At 44.7% G+C, this 17,595-nt stretch overlaps 1 protein-coding gene across 5 annotated transcripts in view; it reads right to left on the bottom strand.

Moving 5' to 3' along the window:
* Positions 1-245: 245 nt before the first annotated feature.
* SLC7A1 (solute carrier family 7 member 1) overlaps positions 246-17,595 on the bottom strand; it is a 44,916-nt gene continuing 27,566 nt past the window's right edge. For all 5 annotated transcript variants that reach the window (XM_027727140.2, XM_027727139.2, XM_027727142.2 and 2 more), the window contains 8 exons: positions 15,805-15,929; positions 14,015-14,237; positions 13,120-13,259; positions 11,301-11,403; positions 9,346-9,557; positions 8,869-9,014; positions 6,572-6,680; positions 246-5,978 (listed from right to left, as the gene is read on the bottom strand). In XM_027727140.2, the coding sequence (XP_027582941.2) occupies positions 5,869-5,978; positions 6,572-6,680; positions 8,869-9,014; positions 9,346-9,557; positions 11,301-11,403; positions 13,120-13,259; positions 14,015-14,237; positions 15,805-15,929 (1,168 nt within the window). In that variant the 3' untranslated portion in view covers positions 246-5,868. The remainder of the gene's footprint in view (positions 5,979-6,571; positions 6,681-8,868; positions 9,015-9,345; positions 9,558-11,300; positions 11,404-13,119; positions 13,260-14,014; positions 14,238-15,804; positions 15,930-17,595) is intronic.

Here is a 17,595-nt window from a genome sequence, read left to right as displayed (position 1 = left end):
ACTGGTAGTACAAGACAGGGGCTGAGTCACCTCACTGTCAGCAGCAACAACCTGCTCAGCACTGAGCACAGACCCAGTCTGCAAAAAATTCCCCAAATTACGTAGTGTCCCACCTGTCTCAGCAAATCCAAAAGACAGGGTAGAGTTACCACAAGCAGCTCCCTGAGCAAGTGCTCTCCTGCAGACATTGGAACAAGGTGGAAAACAGAGGCAGGCTTGCAAATGAGGGCAAACAATAGGCATAATTTTGGACATTAAGAAATATGTTTTAATGTTGTACCAGATAATTACATGTGAATTTCCAAATTCCAAAAGCATTGCTGAGGGGAGAAGTATTTACAGTGTTGCCAGGATTAGAAGTAGCCACACACCTGCGCTGTGCTCTAGGGGCAAGGTTCACATTTTAAAACTTAAGGCTTTAATTGCTACATGAACTTGGTAAAAAAGGCAAAAGAAAAAAAAAATCAAACCGAAACAAAGATAAAGAAGACAAAAAATAGATTTGATTACTGAACAAGCATTAAAACTACTTATCACACCCATAAAAAGTTCTGAGAAAATCATTAGGAAAATAGACCATCAGACAACGGAAATTTTATTATTTACATTTTGCTTAATAATTTTAATAATTGAAAAATAAAAATATACACTCTTCCATGGCTTCGGTCAGAAAAATTGCTTTACCAGTTCCTCCTGCCCCTTGCACCCAGCACAGCTGGAACACACAAGTGCTGCAAGGGAACCCTTTGCTTCCCACTGTTGTCCCAAAAATATGAGTCACTTTGCCAAAACCACTGCCCCACACAGCACTGGAATGAAAAGGTGCTTCTTGCTGGTTGGAGCCTGCCAGGTCTCAGATGAACCTCATGTTTTGCAGTGTGAGCCAAGAGCAAATACCCTGAGAAAAATCGAGGTCTGGCTCTTGCTAGCAGAGACATTCCAGGATCATCTGTTTTCCAGCTGGGTGTCAGACTCCCAGTGGGACCTCAGCTGCAACTGTAAGGTAGAAGCGTAAGGCAGCCCAGGGGGGTTATGGCAGAGGCATTGCTGCTGGAATGGGAAATGAATGACAAACCACGAGGCGAGTGGCAACAGGCAGCACAACTGATGACACCATCGAGGCAGCCTTGCCTTCAGCTTGCTTTTGGGATGCAGGCAGGCTGGCATCCCACATCAGGCTGGCAGCCCTGTGGAAAGGTGAGTTGGCTGTGAGGAGAAAGCATCAGTTCACTGTGTATGTATAGATTTAGCCTTGAACAAGTGCAATTTTTTCATAAGGAGAAGGAAGAAATAAGACCTGCTTGGAAAGTCAATCCCAGCGGACATCGCAAGGTTATCCAAGGCTTTAGGAAGAGATGCTTTTTCTGCCATAGGGAAGAGGTTTGCTTTGAAAGGGGAGTGTTGAGATGCACATAGGGAAGGGATTTCAGGGGAGCCTGCTGCATGAAAACCAGCCTCATTCCTCCTCCTCCCTGTCAATGCAAGCCCCTCACGCCCGCCAGACCTGCCTGTCGCTCTTCCTTCATTTGGGCAGATGATAGCAATGTTTACTTGTACATGGCTTTCCTTAGGGGTGGATTTAAGAATTTTTACTGGAATTCATTAGTATATAAAATGCAATCACTAAAGAAGCAGATTTTACAAATATAAACATAATATTGTATCATATCACTTTCTGGTCTCTGAGTAAGTAGGAACGGAGGCAACAGGCAGTGACAGGCACTCTCTGTACACCAGGAATAGGAGCCTGTTTTTGTGGGATGGATGAAGAGTAAGAGCATCTATGGCAGGCACTGCCAGCTAAAACTTTACCCTTCTAAAACCCCGGCAGTAAACAGCAGCATGTGGTGTCAGCACCAGCAGCAGTTCCACCAGTGTGTTTCCTTTCAGCCCCCTCTCCCCTGCTGTGACCAAGCACATATGGCTCTGAACCAGGAGCAGTCTGTTTGCAGCATACCCCAGCCCCCACAATGGCCAAACAGTACAGTAGAGTACCCCCTCATGCAGCAGAGCTGTTCGACTCCCAGCACAAGCACTCTCTACCCAGAGAAGCATCAAACTCCACCCTGAGGGATGAGAAAAGGGTAAAGTGAAGTGAAGTCGAAAACCAGTCAGTAATGACTTTCAGTGACAAAAGAATGAAAATAGTAAGTAAATAATCAAAAGCTAGTCATTTCTGAACCAAAAAAATTTCTTTGTTTGGTGGGGGGGAGGAAAACTGTTTTGACAGTAATTTTCCATTGAGAAGGGCTGGCTGGTTACATACTCAGACTTGCTATATAACTGGGAGTTGCAGCCTCAATGCTGCCAACCTCTGCCCACCATGCACCAGCAGTCAGTAGGACCCTTCCAACAGCTTTCCCAGAAGGAAACTTCAAGTGAGCAGACTGGGAGCAACTAAATACGCTGAAATAAGGTCACTCTTTTGGGCCAGAGCCTGCCCCTAAATATCAAGCATGCCAGGATCTATTTTTGTGCCGAGCAAAGGCATTGCTTGTCCATTCCCAACTCTTCATGCAACAAAATGCTCTACAAAATATTTGCATCATAAAATTATGATTAAACTATTCACAGAGGAAAGCTCAAATGAATGAAAGTGTATCATCCACAACAGCAAGGTTATAGCAGCAGTTGCATGACTCCAAAGATACCTCGCTTGATCTATGTTACATGCACACATCAGCAGGGAGGCAGAAAATGGTAAAACCCCATAAAATAGTAAAAAAACCACTATTCAGCAAAGTCCTTGACATTGTCCTGGAAAGAGGCAGTCAGACTTGCCTTTTAGCTTAAAAAAATGGACAAGCAAGGGGTAGATGCAGGCAGGAGAGGACGAGGCAGAAGTATGCAGCTGTGTCAAACTCATCACCTCCTCACCAGTCCACTCCCTGGGTCAAAACATGTGAAGAGGAGGTCAGGAGGTCCCCAGGTCCAGCTGGACACAGGAGAAGCAGGTACACAGAGAGACAGGGAGACACCTGCACTTCCCTGTCACTGTGCAGGGCTGCAGATTCCCTCCACCTCCTTGTATCTGGTGAGTAGCAACAGCAGCACTTACCACCAGGGAACTGATGGGTTGAAGAAGTCATGATGGAGCAGCGGGAGACAGAGTTAAAGACCCTCACCTCTACCAGCAAATTTATGGCATGTGGCTCTGGGCTGGTACACATAAGGGCACATTTAAATATCAAATCTGTTGACACAGAATGGTTTTCCTATGAACCTTCTCAGAGAAAAAGCGACTGAAGAAAAATGGCCCCCATCAGGACTTCCTCTTCTTCTACGTGTTGCTATTATATGCCACAAAAGCTGAAGCAAAGTAATGGAATATAAAAACCAGAACACATCTCTAAGCAGACAACACAAATAAGTTAACACCTATATAAAAAAAATTTACATACAGCAAGAAATCTGTATATGTTAAAATAATTTTCTTTGGAAACACACTTCCAGTCAGAATTCACCCCTAAATGGTCATTGTTTAATGCTATAATTGCTCAGGAGCTGGTACCCAGGTAGAGAAAAACATCCTTACATTTTTAGTACAATAGGAAACTTTGCTCCCCTCTGAGTTTTCATCTTCTTGCCTCTCACCACATCTTCAGTGTCTTTTGGGAGGCTGTGGAGTGTGTTGACCTTGCCTGTGTTTAAACAAAATAGATTTCAACGTAGTGGCTTCTAATTTCTATATTCATCTCCCCCTGCTTGATTAAGACTTTGTATATGCATAAGGTGCAAAGGCTTGGCAGATGGTCAAGACCCACTGACTGGAGCAGACCCCGACTTCATTTTTGGGGGGAAACTGCACTCAAAACACACCCTGAAGTGCACCTGGGAAGCAATGAACACATTGCCTTCGCTCCCTCAAATTCCAATCCTGCCAAGAAGAGCCTCCCAGCGCACTAGAAAGAAGTCAAGATTAAAACTCTTCAGTGGGCAGAAAGGCTACAAAGTCTTTCTTGGAAACATGTGAGAGATGGTCCACGGTCCAGCCATGTAACCCAGGAAATTGTCTGATTCTCCTTTCTGCTGCACCAGATGCCTGGTGAGACCCTGGGCAAGTCACGCAGGGGTCTGTTCTTCAGTTATCCAACTGAATAATGGGGACGAGAGCCTGTCGCTTCATCAGCAAGAGCCATGCTGACAAATAGATTAAAGATTGTCCAGTGTTCAGAGACAGTAGTATGGAGGACACCTAGGAAAGCATCCACTCAGTCAGGAAAGGGGGTTTCCACAGTATCTATTTGGGATGCTCCATCCCTGGAAGCATTTGAGGCCTGGGTTTTGAGCAATCTCATCTAGTGAAAGATGTCCTTACCCATGGAAGGGAGGCTAGACTAGATGATCTTCAAAAGGTCCCTTCCAACCCAAACCATTCCATGATTCTATGATTTGTTTTTCAGTACAAGTTGAAGCATGAATTTAAATCAGTGGCATTACATGGGCATGGTCCACCTTCACGATGCTTTAACAAGCCTTTTTTAGGGTAGTGGATGAATTTGGCTGGGGAAAGCTATTAGAGAGAATTCAAAAAAACAAACATCATCTTGCAGCAAAACCAAGGCATTGCCAACCAAACACAGCCCCTGGTCTCAACTCCAAATTTCCAACCTTTCACAGCCAGGCTCTGGAAATGATCTCCAGCCCCAAAGGGAAAGTTCCCCTCAGCAAGTCAGACCCTAGAGCTTAGCGGTGTTTTCTGGGCTGCATGCTCTGCTGGGACTTGAGAAGCCCTTGCACCTCCCCACAGCCTCCCCTGGGCAGGGGGCAGACACCACTACTGCTCATGAGTGAACTTCATGACCCTGAGGATTCTTCTGTGCTTCCCTTTCCAAGGCAGAAATGTGTTCCACCCACCAACACCAAATGGAAGTATCACAGCCAAATCCTTTGCTAATGCCACTTGGCCAGGACACAGAACTGATGCAGGAAGAGGAAAACAGGACTCCACTTGCTGTCAGAGCTGGACTCACCTCTGCCAACCACCCCACCACTGCAGCCACACTGGTGACTTCCAAGGCAAAGAGGCAGGACATCTCTTCAGAGGCACCCATTCCTTTCAGGCCTTTCAAGTACTTGCACCACACAGTTCCCTCACTAAACCTGGCAATCCTTCTGTGGAGTGTACAGGCAGCAGCAATATATACTGGCGTTCCCTGTGTGCTGGCGAGCGACCATTCACCTGACAAACAGCAACCACAAACCTTCCCAACATTTCACAGCAGTGGAAATGTGCTTTAAAGCATATGAGTACATAGTCAAAAAAACAAGTTAAATACAACAAAAACTATGAGACCTAATAATTTAAAGAATTAAAATCTTGCAGGTGCTTTCTTAACCCAGTGAAATCTGTTGTTTGGCGAGAGCCTTTTTTTGTGCGTACACGTGGGGTACAGGTCACATAGGGTGAAGGATGGATCTGGTCTACACTTGACAGTAGCACTGCAAAATCTGCTCCATGTATAATCAGGTAGAGTATCTGTGGGGAGGTAATTCTCAGGGCTACTGAGAAAGACCTTTGTGAGGCTTGGTTTCATAGCAGCATTTAAGGTTAACTGGCACACAGAAGCAGTTCTCTTTCTACATACTGAGGAAAAAAACAAAACAGGAGAGGGAGAGAGGGAAGCCCATAGCCCCAGGTGAGCTGACAGTGCTGCCAGGAGTATTCCAGAGTTGTGTCTTTTTTCCTTGTGATCCCTTTTAACTGTGCTACTAAACAAACCGCAAGCTGCAGCAAAAGGGTTAGGGAGGCCTGCATTAGGCTTTCTTATTCCTGCATTACTGATTGATCAGGTGCAATCTGATTCAGGATCCCCACCACAAAGCTTCTTTCACTGCAGCTACCAGTTGCCTGTAAGCCAAACACAGTCATTTACAGCTGTCTGAGCCAGCGTCTGTGTTTCTCTCCACATCTGCTGACGCCGCGTAGGTGGCTTCCACGCTATGCCGTATTCCATAGGCAAAGTAGATGATAAAGCCTGTAGAAGCCAAGGGGAGAGGTTACCATTAGCTCTGTAAGGAAGCAGAAAACCCTACTCACACCCACTGACACAAGTTACACCAGTGTAAGCCCAGCCACCCTGATCGTTAGCTTCTCATGGACAGCCACTACCATCCTTAGGGGAAAAAAAAGCCCACAGGCACTAGTCTTTAAAAGTCAATCTATCCCAGCCCCAAATGGGGTGCTCATTTGAGCATTTCAGGCAATTCAGCCTTATCCACATGGCTACTGGGAACATCTTGGGATACAGCTCAGCTTCTTCAGCTCCAAAACCATAAGCCCCACCACACGGACAGCAACTCAAGGCCAGTCAACAAAAAACGCTCTATGGTTTCTTGTCAGCAACAAGACCCATAAGACGGTTCATGGGTTGTTATGCTGTCCTCACAAAGGCTTTAAGACCCTTGAATTTTAAAGAAAGATTGAGACTGCCTAAATGGCTTCAGTGAAGTCACCAGGGTTGCCCAGGGATGATCAGAATGCAGAATCCCTCCCTGGAATGCTACAATAAATTTCTGGTTAACAAAACCTAGTAACTTTGAACATAGCATTTTTTACTCTCTAACTCACCTAGGAGCATCCAGACTGCAAACCGTATCCATGTGCCTACGTCTAGCTGCATCATGAGGTAAACATTCACAAAAATACTCACAACGGGAAGAAAGGGTAAAAGAGGTACCTGAAAAAGAATGAGGGATACGTTACATCCACAGGGATGGAACAGTGGGCAGGAACGAACATCACATTCCTTGTAAATGGGAAGTGATGGTTGTTACCAAAACTTCAGCTGTCAGATCTGAGAAAAAGCAAGGTTAAACCCAAAAGGAGGACATCAGTCCACTATGGGAGCGGGATGTAAACAATGCTGTTCATCTGTTTTAAGAAGCTTGTTTTGTGGTCTGTAAGGAGGCAAGAGGTGAATTTTAGAAAGGAGGCGAATTTTGTGGGGTGAAGGAGAGAAGAGGAATAACCAAGGAGAGGCACCTATTGAAGAGTAAGAGAGGAAGGTAAGGGGAATGTCAGAGGAGGGGTCTAAGGAACTTCATTCAACAGATATCAAGGTAATTTAGCAATAGAGAGAAAATCATCCTGAAGCAGAAGAAAACCAGCAAATCTTGCAAGAGATGACTGCAGCTGTGCCAAGAATGCCTTAGTGGTCTGAGAGTCAAAGAAGAATGAGACAGTAAAGCCAAAATGCCAAATAAGAATATAAAAAAATAGCACTGGCATGTAAAGATAAAATCAAACAAGACAAATTATAACAATAGAAAGCTTTGTGAATATGGTGGAACTAATAGGACAGTGAACTTTGCTCCTAAGGGAAAAGAAGATTTATAAAAAGAAACAGGCTGAAATGTTGTGGGCCTTTCTTGATCTAAGCATTGCCAAAAAAAAAGAACTTACAGTAAGCAGCTGCTCACATCACTAGAGAAAGGAGATAGGCACACAAATTAGAAAAGAAAATAAGAATATTTTTCTAAATTTGGCTTTTGTCAAGTCAGTAGGGACAAATAAAATTTCCCTAGGTGGGTGAGTTATGTACCCAGATATTGCAGAAGTGATCTCTGAACTATTAATAAGCATCTCTGAGAGCTCTTGGTAGAATTGTAAGGTGTCTAATAACTGGAGAAGGGAGAAAAACTACCTATTAAAGAATACAGAGAAACAACTGGGGAACAAACAGGTCAGCCTTGGATTTCCAGAGTGACTTAGGAGAAAAATCACAGTCGGGTTGTGAATGTCTAAAGAGCAGCAAGGAGATAAGTGACAAGGTTGTCAGGCATTAGAACAGACTACCCAGGGAAGTGGTGGAATCACCACCCCTGGAGGTATTTAAAAGACATGTAGATGTGGCACTGAAGGACACGGTTTAGTGGTGGATTTGGAAGTGCTGGGTTAATGGTTGGACCTGATGAACTTAAAGTTCTTTTCCAACCTAAATGATTCTATGATTACAGATTTAGCAGTGATAGGTCTAATTTTCTTTTTTCTTGGACAGGGTAGTGGCTGAGGGGAAAAAAAGGAGGTAAAATACCTTCAGTGAAAGGTGAAGAGACCTCCTCAGAAGCAAGTTTAGAAAATACAGCCTAGATGAGAGTTCCTGAGTTTTCTGCTCCTGGACATTTCTGTTTCTACCTCTGGGACCATAATACTCAAAATGAGCTGGAAATACTACCTTGGAAAACTCTAGCTGGATTAAGTTATTAAAATCAGTGAATTTACTGAAAAACTGTATCTGAAAAGCAGTCACAATGAAAGCAGTTTAGAGGATGGAATTAGAATCCAAAATTAATTTAATAAATTGGGGAACTAGCCTGAAATCAATACAATAAAACATGACTTGCAGGATTATACTGGGGGGAAAAAAACATCCCAGTGTTTGTTTAATATTGAAAAGATGGTGTACTTGGACAGGGCAGGAAAACAACGGTTTCTCACACTTAAGGCAGTTAAAGAGAGAATGGTCATGCCTTAGCCTCCATGGGGACTAAGGAGAACATGACAGTTCACTTTCTTAGAGCCTTTTAGTGAGTACCCCTCTGATCCTCACATACAAGTTTGCTTCTTGGGTTCTTTCTCCTTCTGTATCCACGATCTGATGTGGCCCTTCACAACTATCCTCTTTCCTCCAGTCTCCGACTCTACCCTATCTTATAACCATCTGCTTTCGAAAGCAGAGTCTGCCCTTCCCTTCCAGCCACACCTCTGCAGCAGGGTCTGCCCTTCCAGCTTCTCCTGGATGGAAAAGTTCACATCATGCTTATATTTGGCCAGGTCCACCCTTCTGATACAGGCCAACATGGACTTCCACCTCCAAGCACCTCCCAAAACAGCTCTTCTTTAGCTACACGTCCCAGGACACTCACCTTAAAGGAGAGTTTAGTTTTGCTTTCAGGTTGTTTCCATATAATGCAGCTGACAATGAGAACAAGGATGACAGCAATAATCCATACATATATTGCAATATTTGTTATAAGGGCATTCAGGATACAGCTGCACACAATAAAGAAACCTGTGAACAGACACCAAAGGTTACTGATTTTTTTTTTTTAGATACAGGAGAAAACCAACAACAAGCCACAAGCAGAATCTGAAAGGTCAGCAAACAAAACAGCAACTTATTAAAAAACTAACCATAACAGATATGTCTTTCCCCCTATACACCCCCACATACCCCATCTGTGCATTTCTCTTCAAGTCAGAAATTTAATCTGCAGATCTTCAGTTATTTTGGCCATTACAAGAGCTCACGAAAATCACAGCAAGGATGTGAGTTTTCCCCCCACGGTGAGTACAAAGACCTACCAGCTCTATGCTCCAGAGACGCACTGCCCAGTGCTTACCAATGATGAAGGTTGAGATGTTCACCACCGAGCCAGATAATTTGGAAGGGTCCAAATTTGGGGGAAACAGTATAGCTTTGAAGGAGCACTTCTCCTCTTCCTCTGGCAAAAATCCAGTCTGTGACTCACTGGTGCTCACAGACTCATTGTTATCTGTCTCCTCTGTTGACCTAGCCATTTGGTATGCCAAATTAGGCTGCTCTGGCTGGTATCTAGGAAAAAAGAAATGACACAAAGAGCCAATCAGTTTGGCACAGGGTACCCGTTCATTTAAAAGCCACATGCATAGTCATGGCTGCTCCCCAGATCACTACAGCACCAGAACAGGCCCACATAATGTCTACACCCTTCTGTTTCAGAGGGATATTTGATGACTAACATCACAATGATGTAAGCAAATATGGTCAGATCTTATCACCTACAGCTTGGTTGTAAGGTCAAGTGTTTTAAAGCATACAGTGCTCTTTCATAAACACTGTCATCCTTGTCACGAAAACATGATGAGTTGATAGGACTGGAGAAGGAAGCGGCAGAGGGACAGACAGATAGTCATAACCAGGCTGTTGTGTTATCAGTGGCAGTTCAGCTCTTGCCTTTTGGAAAGGAGGTGGTTGAGCTAACAGTTCAGCAGATATCACACCCAGCAGAGACATTCCTGGTGCCTCATACTCCTCTATCCCAGTCTCTTCTGCTACCTTGTCTGCTGCCACACAGGGAAGGAAGAGATGGTTGTTGCCTGTGTGAACAGCACATTCAAAAGGGTTGTGACACACAACCATGTGGATCCATAAAGAAAAATCACTCCCCTTCAGCCTTAACTCTCTGTTACAGAATGTTTTGTCTGTGACTCACCTAAAATTCTGACTAAAGGATTGGGCCATTTTGAAAGACCTTAAAACTGCTCCCATGGGGACGTGTGTACAACGAGGACATTTGGGAAACACTGCAAATTGAGAAATGCAGTGAAATCCTTGGGTCCAATCACAGCAAGAAACCAGTACCAGGATCTTATAGCTTTGAAAACAATTCACCTGCTACATCATTAGGCAGTCAACAGGGCAGACAAATCAGCTGCCTGAGCCACTACAAGATAGGCTGTCAGCTCTGCCAATCCGTGATGGGGGAAATGTCATGCAATAGGTACAGCAACTGGCAAAAACAAATTAAAAAGCCATTTCTAGCTCTGAGGAAAAGACTGGGCTCGGAAATCAGGAAAAGTAACAAGGGCAAGGAAAATTGGCAAGGGTTTTTAAGGGGCAGGGAGGAGAGCACAAACACAAAGCAATGATACTACAGTACAGCACTGGCCCTTCACCAGCTGCAAGACTCTTCTTAGTTCAGTGCATTTGCTGTGAGCTTGTAGAAAGCCTCTATCTGACTCTGAATAAGTCATTGAACACACAAAGGTATTTTTCAGTAACATGATCTTCATAGTACAGTTTTCATTGGTAGAGTGCTGTCATCTGTGAGGTGCCAAGCACTGAAGACACTCAATTTTCAGCTTAGGTTTGGGAAGTTAGGGGAGCTCAGCACTTCTAAAAGACACAGAGGCACTGATCCTGTAAACACATGCTCAGCTTTTTTGCTCCTGCTGCTGTTAGACTTTACCTTGAACCCCCTTTCAAAAATAAGACAACCTGAAAGTGTATCCCCAGTGAGAATAAGAGCGGTGACGAGGACCACACATCTCTCATCCCTATCCATTGGCATATCTCCCAGGGCATTTAGAGTTGACCGCAGCAGGAGTGGTATGGACCAAGGGTTAACCAAGTTCAGAGGACCCCACTGTAGATACAACTAACACAGTCTCCCACGAGCTCAGAGAAACAAGCTCTTCATATGCTTATAGCTGGAGATGCTCATAGTTTCACTAGGCCTATAGAAACTATGAAGGCATCTGATCACTGTGTGGATTTCTGCCAGTGTGACAAGAAAGGCGGTTTCTACATTCTTACCTCAGTACTAACACACAGGTTGCTACCAAGGAGTAAGCCAGGAGGGTCCCGATGGACATGAGGTCCACAAGATCTTTCAAGTCAAAAAGAAAGGCCATAACAGCTGTAGGAGAAGAAGGTGAGAGAGAAGAAAAACAAGTAACACAGCAGAACACGCACATTTCAAGAGTGCTAATGACGACACAGCACATGTGTGACTGTTGCTCAGGACTTGGCATGGGAGCTCAAGATGTTCTGAGATGAGGAGAGGCAGGCCTCAGCACATGAATACCCCAAGCTTCCGCATGCTGTCCCAGCACAGCCTCGCTAGCTGAAACAAGAGGAACCACTTACTACAGTAAATGCCAGCCTGTTCATCTCATACGGGTATGTTCACCCAAGTACCAAAAACGAGCAGCAGTTTAAGTCACAACCTCATTGTTGGAGTCCCCCAGTGGAGCCGCAGCACCCCTAAAGCCACAATTATCTCCTGGAAGTAGCTACAGGGGACAGAGGATAAGCAGTACATTGCTGCCTTATGTCTCAGCTCAGGTGGGGTGAAACCAAGCTTGTGCATGCAACGGGACCAAGCATCAAGGAGGGCATCTTCAAGGTAGCATGTCTTGTCATGGGGATTTCCAGAAAAACTTACAGACTGCCATCCCTTAGGGATTACCCTGCTTACACACCCTCACCAGGCAACCCCGGTTGTACAGAATTTTGTATAGGGGCCTTCAGAAGGCAAGTAAGCAGAGAACACATAGTCAGACATCAGGTAACGCAAACAGTCATATGAGAGTGCAGGGACCTCAGAGCTGAGCCTGGCCCAGCCTGTCCTTAATGCATAACCTGGAGGCCCAACAACCAGCCCAGCACTCAAACTCAGCTGGCAAGTGCTGTCCCTGCAGCTTCATGTGGGCTTTGGTCCTAGGGCACTATGGACCACTCAGACGAGACCGAAAGGGACTGCAAAGCACTTTTTTAAACTTTGTATGGCTCTTTTTCTTACCCCACCACAGTATGGACCCAAGAATACCTGAAGAGAAAGGTGTGGGAGAAGCAGCTGTGAGGAGGCTCTGCGAGTCTCAGCAACAGGAGCTAAGCCCTTTCATAGGAGCTCAGAGCCCAGGGCAGCAGTCTGGCAGCAACTCCCCACCAAAGGTGGTACACTTTTGTACCAATGGCTCATCCCAGCAGAATGCTCATTGCAGCGGCAGGTAAAGAGGAAGCAGCAAGGCTCCCCTCTTTGCTAAGCATCGTGAGGGAGGGAGAGGCTGCAAGAACAGGGTAAGCCACTCATCCTTGCTGTCTGGGAGGTTTAATTCTGATATTTCTGGGGGGCCAGGAGAAAGAAGAAGAGAACAGGATGGCTGCCAGCTGTGCCTAACTGATTAACAAATGCCAGTGCCACAGGGGCCATCTGCCTGTCTCCGGCTGCTCTGGCATCTTCCGCAGACTTCCTACCCACAGGTGATGAGGTGTCTTCAGCCAAGCCAGACCAGCAGCCACAAGGACGCTGGGGCACCACTGGCTTCCACCTTGCAGGGAGTTAATTATTTTTAAGGTCTGCAGAGCACCCAGGGAGCAGATAAAGGCAATTCCTGGCATGAGACAGGATGGCAGCAATGAGCTCTGAGAAAGAGGGACACGCACACAGCAAGCTACTCATGCTCACCCAGAACCCTCCAAGGCATGCCCTGGAAACCCAGGGCACCCTCTGGGATGTCAAGCTGTGCAACAGATCGGATTAGTAAGTGGGCTAGAGTCAGGCGGACTTATCTGCCCCAATGATGAGCTTATGTCTCCTTTCCTCAGATTCGTGCAAGTCTTTTGATCCTACCTGCAATAGCTCCTGATGTCACTGTTGCAATTCTTGGAGTTTTTCTCTTCTCGTCGACTTTAGCCAAGAATTTAAAGAGAAGTCCATCTTCTGCCATAGCGTAAATTATTCGAGGCATCGGAAACATGGTGCCAAGGAGACTACAGACACAGGAGGGAGAAATAATCTACTTATATCACTTCCTGCTGAGCACAGGCATACAAACAAAAGCTAGTTTATGGCAGTATGAACACAGGTGGCTTTCGCTCACTTAAGCTTCTCCTTCATGGGCCCCCTTCGAACACCCATGTTACTGATGGTTGGCAAATGAGGTGCAGCTCTATGATTTTGGATGCTTAAACTTAGCCATGGGGCATGAAAACAGCCTGACTTTCAGGTAGTAAAAGAGCTGTAACTTCTATGAGCCTCTAGAGTTGCTCAACTAATTGAATATGTCTAAGTTGATCTGAAATGGGCCTCCCGAGTGCAGGAGAAGATGACATATTCTGCCTCCAGCCTGCCCTGCCTCCCATCCAGATGGCTGTCCTGCAGATAATCTGCAGACAGATGGCCTTGGATATGGCAAGCCCCACATGCTGCAGAAGATGCACCCTGCACTACCTGACACAAGTCTGCTCTCCATCCAGCATGCCAGGATGTCCACTGCGTAGTTGCCTCCATGATTTAGTCACTCAATCCATATTTATATTCCTGAAATGCACCTGCTGGGTCTTCTGTTAAGATGGGAATTTCTGAAGTGATACTGGTTACGTGCATCTCTGATATCTATCACAGGGTGAAATCCTGGTCCTTTTGAAGTCAATAGCTCTGAATTTCATGCCTGATCTCTGCTCCATGTTTTACAAGAGCTGGAGATTTGCCTTGAGAGATGCAAAAAGGAAGAGCAGTGTCTTACCTTGTAGAAAGGGCACACAAGGAACCGACAGCCACTGCATAATTGGCTCCATCCCAACCCACATATTTAAAGGCATTGGGTAAAGGGCTATTGGTATCCAGCTGGTAGTAAGGCATCATGAGAGTCAGGGCAGCCGACACACCAAAATAGGCCACAAAGCAAATGAGCAGAGATGCCACGATGCCAATAGGAATGGCCTTCTGAGGGTTTTTTACCTCCTCGCCTAAAAGAAAGAAATTTAAATATCAGCTAAATGACAAGCAAGAACTTTATCCCAATCTAGGGCATGCTGGCTGGGGCTTTCAAAGGTTTTGTGGGCACTGAGGTGCTCTTTGACCATAAAGCTGTCAACAGACTGCTCCATCCACTTGGCCTACCACAGCTGTTTGCTCCCACTTCTGCTGCTCCTGTCAATCCTTCTGATAGACACTTGTGGAAGCCTTGTAAACGCAGTCACAGAAACAGTCTGGATTGAAAACAGTCCTTTCCCCAGAACAGGTTATCCTTGTATACTCCTTCTATCCCACTGATGGTGCAGACCCAAGAAGAGTTCAATGATCACAAATGATGGAACAAGAAATTATTGTGCAGTTGTAGGACAAATCCCTGGATGACCATTTCAGTAGCATCTCCACCAGAATTAATACACCATGAACATGGCACCATAGGTGCCCAGTTACAGGAAAAGGCAGAGCACCTGATAATCATATGGGTCTTCAAAAATCCCTCCTTAAAAAAGGACCCCCCATAGTTTTTATGGAAAATTTTCAACAACCAAGTAGGGACAAATGTCTAAAAAACCAAAATTCATCAAAATTCAGGTACTGATTAATTATGAAACAGATTTGTGCCTTCCCTGTCCTAAAAAGCTGCTCTGAAAGCAAGGGCTCTTGAGGTTTAACATTTCAGGAGAATGAACTAACAAACACAGATCCATACACCCAGAAGTCAAAGAGAGATGAACATGTTTCTCCTACAAGGAGAGACTCTAGGACTGGCTGGAGTAATGGAGCCAGCACTTCTGAAATTCCTTGCTTGGAATAACAGGCAGTATTGCTTTATCTGTCTTTGTCATGATTTCCTTCTTCCTCTGCTCCAACTTTGAAGCAACTCAATTCATGTCTAATGTGAAATCAAGGATCACCTCCTTTCTCCAGGGAATTGAGATTCTTCTTAGCCAGAAGAAATATGACAATGCTGATGGCTTCTCTCTCTAAATGAGGTATCTTAATCTTTAGAGATTAAAACTCCCCCTGATTCTGAGGCACAGCTTTAGGGTGCAGATGACTCCCCAGAGGCTTCCTCTTTCTTTGGCTCCAAACCATCAGAGCTTCTTCAGCTGAAAGCCCTGAAGAACCCTATTCTAAAATAACCTGTTGATTAAAATATCGGTTAGAATTAGACGCTCAAACTTCCCCAGTCATACCAAGTATCTGAATCTGGGCCTTCCCTGTTTGCCTAACTGATAAAACTGGACATGATGGACCGTTAGTGACCATCCACAAGAGTGGGCCCTACAGGCAAAGAAGGAGGGAGGAAGCTTGTGGGTTACACGGTTTAATGGCCGGCCACAGCAGCTAGAAGTCAGCACTCAGGTACCCAGGGACTTGGACAAACTCAGCACTTTCACTGTTAGGAGTAGATGATCCAAAACTCTACTTTGAGCTGAGGTTCAGAGAGACAATGAATGTGGTGCCCTGAATTCCCTATTATCTGTGCTCTGCAACATTACTGAAAGCCAATCTACCAGCAACCAGGTTCATAACAAAAAAGAACATCTTCCCTCTTACCTGTAGTAGCAATACAGTCAAATCCCACAAAAGCATAAAAACATGTGGCTGCCCCTGAGAGGACTCCATTCCATCCATAAGGCATAAACCCTCCAACACCGTAGAGCTTTTCTTCCTGTGTTTGACTAAAACGCATGGCACTGGATTAGAAGTGATCCTGCCTAGGTGGGAGTAACAAAGCTATTCACACAGCTCATAACAAAATTCAAAGCCGAAGTTTGAAGGAACAGGCTCTCCCTTTCACATGATAGCATATAAATACAAGGCAAAATGCTAAGCCCTACCCAGTGCTGAGCTCTGGACTGGCCTGCAACAGGTTGGGGAATGCCCAGAATAAAAATGGTTTGTGGTTTGTTCCCACTACCCATTTTGTGGGGTGGATAAAAATGTCTTGGCTAAGACAAAGAGAAAATAGCATGAATATTAAAAGTTCTCTCCTAATATTACTGTATGTGTGTAGATATACATATTCATTTAAACAGAAGCTTTTGAAAAAGCACAAGATGTAATTCTAAAAGCTGAAGACTGAGAAACATATAAACCATACACTTTTCACTTAAGAGGGATTTGGGACAAAGTGTAGGTGAGTAGACATAAGAGAGGAATGCAGGGTGCCACGACTGTCTAAAAGCCATCCAATCCTCTATTCTCAACTTCAAAATTCCTTGTGCCAAGCTAATACTCAAACCATGCTTGTAGCCCTAAGGGAGAAGTGGAGCCTGCATCCCTGACACACCAAATACTTTGCTGAGCCTTATCCAAAGTTAATTTAAGTCAACATACAGACACATGCTGATCCCAGTGCACTCTGGATTGGGAGCCCAGATCCATGCGCCTGTGCTGAGTGACAAATAAAAAACATATCCTTCAGTTCAAGTGACTTAAGTCACTTTTTTCAGTGAAAAGCCTTTGTAAGGATGAATTAAGGCAATTAAAGTAAATGCCAAATCTGCAAGTCTTATCAGGTGTAAGCATTTGAACTCTCTCGAAGAAACTCTATTGAGACTTAGATGAAAACTGGCCCACAAAAAACAGCACAACCCAAACATGGATTACCCTGGAAATAGTGATAAAGTAAAGTAAACCCCAGACAGATTTTACAAAAATATGAAACGCTACAGGTCAAAGAGCTACACTTTCAAACTATTGCACTAATTGCTCCTTGCATGGGAATAACAGCAGGAAAGGAGGGGGGACCTGTCCTATAGAAGCAATTTGTTTGCAGCAGGTTGAGTTTTGCAGAGGCTCAAGAAGTGGCTTTTACACAAGCTAAATTTGACTCACACAACATTTATGAATCTCGACAGACTGTGCCAAACTTTGCTTCCTTGCAGGCCAGCATAAAGGGTTACATAGCAAGCCGGGACTGAGCTGATATATATGGAGATATTTAAAGGCCCTCATTCTGTGTTGCACAGTCTCAAGCAAAAATGAATAGTTTTGTCTAACTAGTAAGCTAACTAACTTGTAAGCTCCTTAATTTTAATCTTGTATAGGATGGCAGAATTTTGGCCAAGAAGAAAAATGTCATTAAAAATAGATTTGTGATTTGCTTACTGCAATGCATTTAAATTATCTGCAACTTGCCTTCATTTTATTGAGGCGTTTGGAACAAAGTCTCCAAAAGGTACAACAATGCCCCAAGGATATTGCCCAAGCATCCACAGAAAGTACACAGTATACTTGGACATGGCTTCATACAGGCACCAGAGCCAGTCTGGTGAAGCCTTGAGTAGGAGGTTGTCTAAAGAGCTCTTTTCTCTCAAATTTGGGTGTCATACTGGTCACAAG

Source organism: Pipra filicauda, unplaced genomic scaffold (assembly GCF_003945595.2).
Source record: "Pipra filicauda isolate LSUMZ 115617 unplaced genomic scaffold, ASM394559v2 scaffold50_size3627746_pilon, whole genome shotgun sequence".
In the NCBI taxonomy this organism is placed as follows: domain Eukaryota; kingdom Metazoa; phylum Chordata; class Aves; order Passeriformes; family Pipridae; genus Pipra; species Pipra filicauda.
The sequence above is the reverse complement of the archived record's forward strand: the minus strand, read 5'-3'. Positions and strand labels throughout refer to the sequence as shown.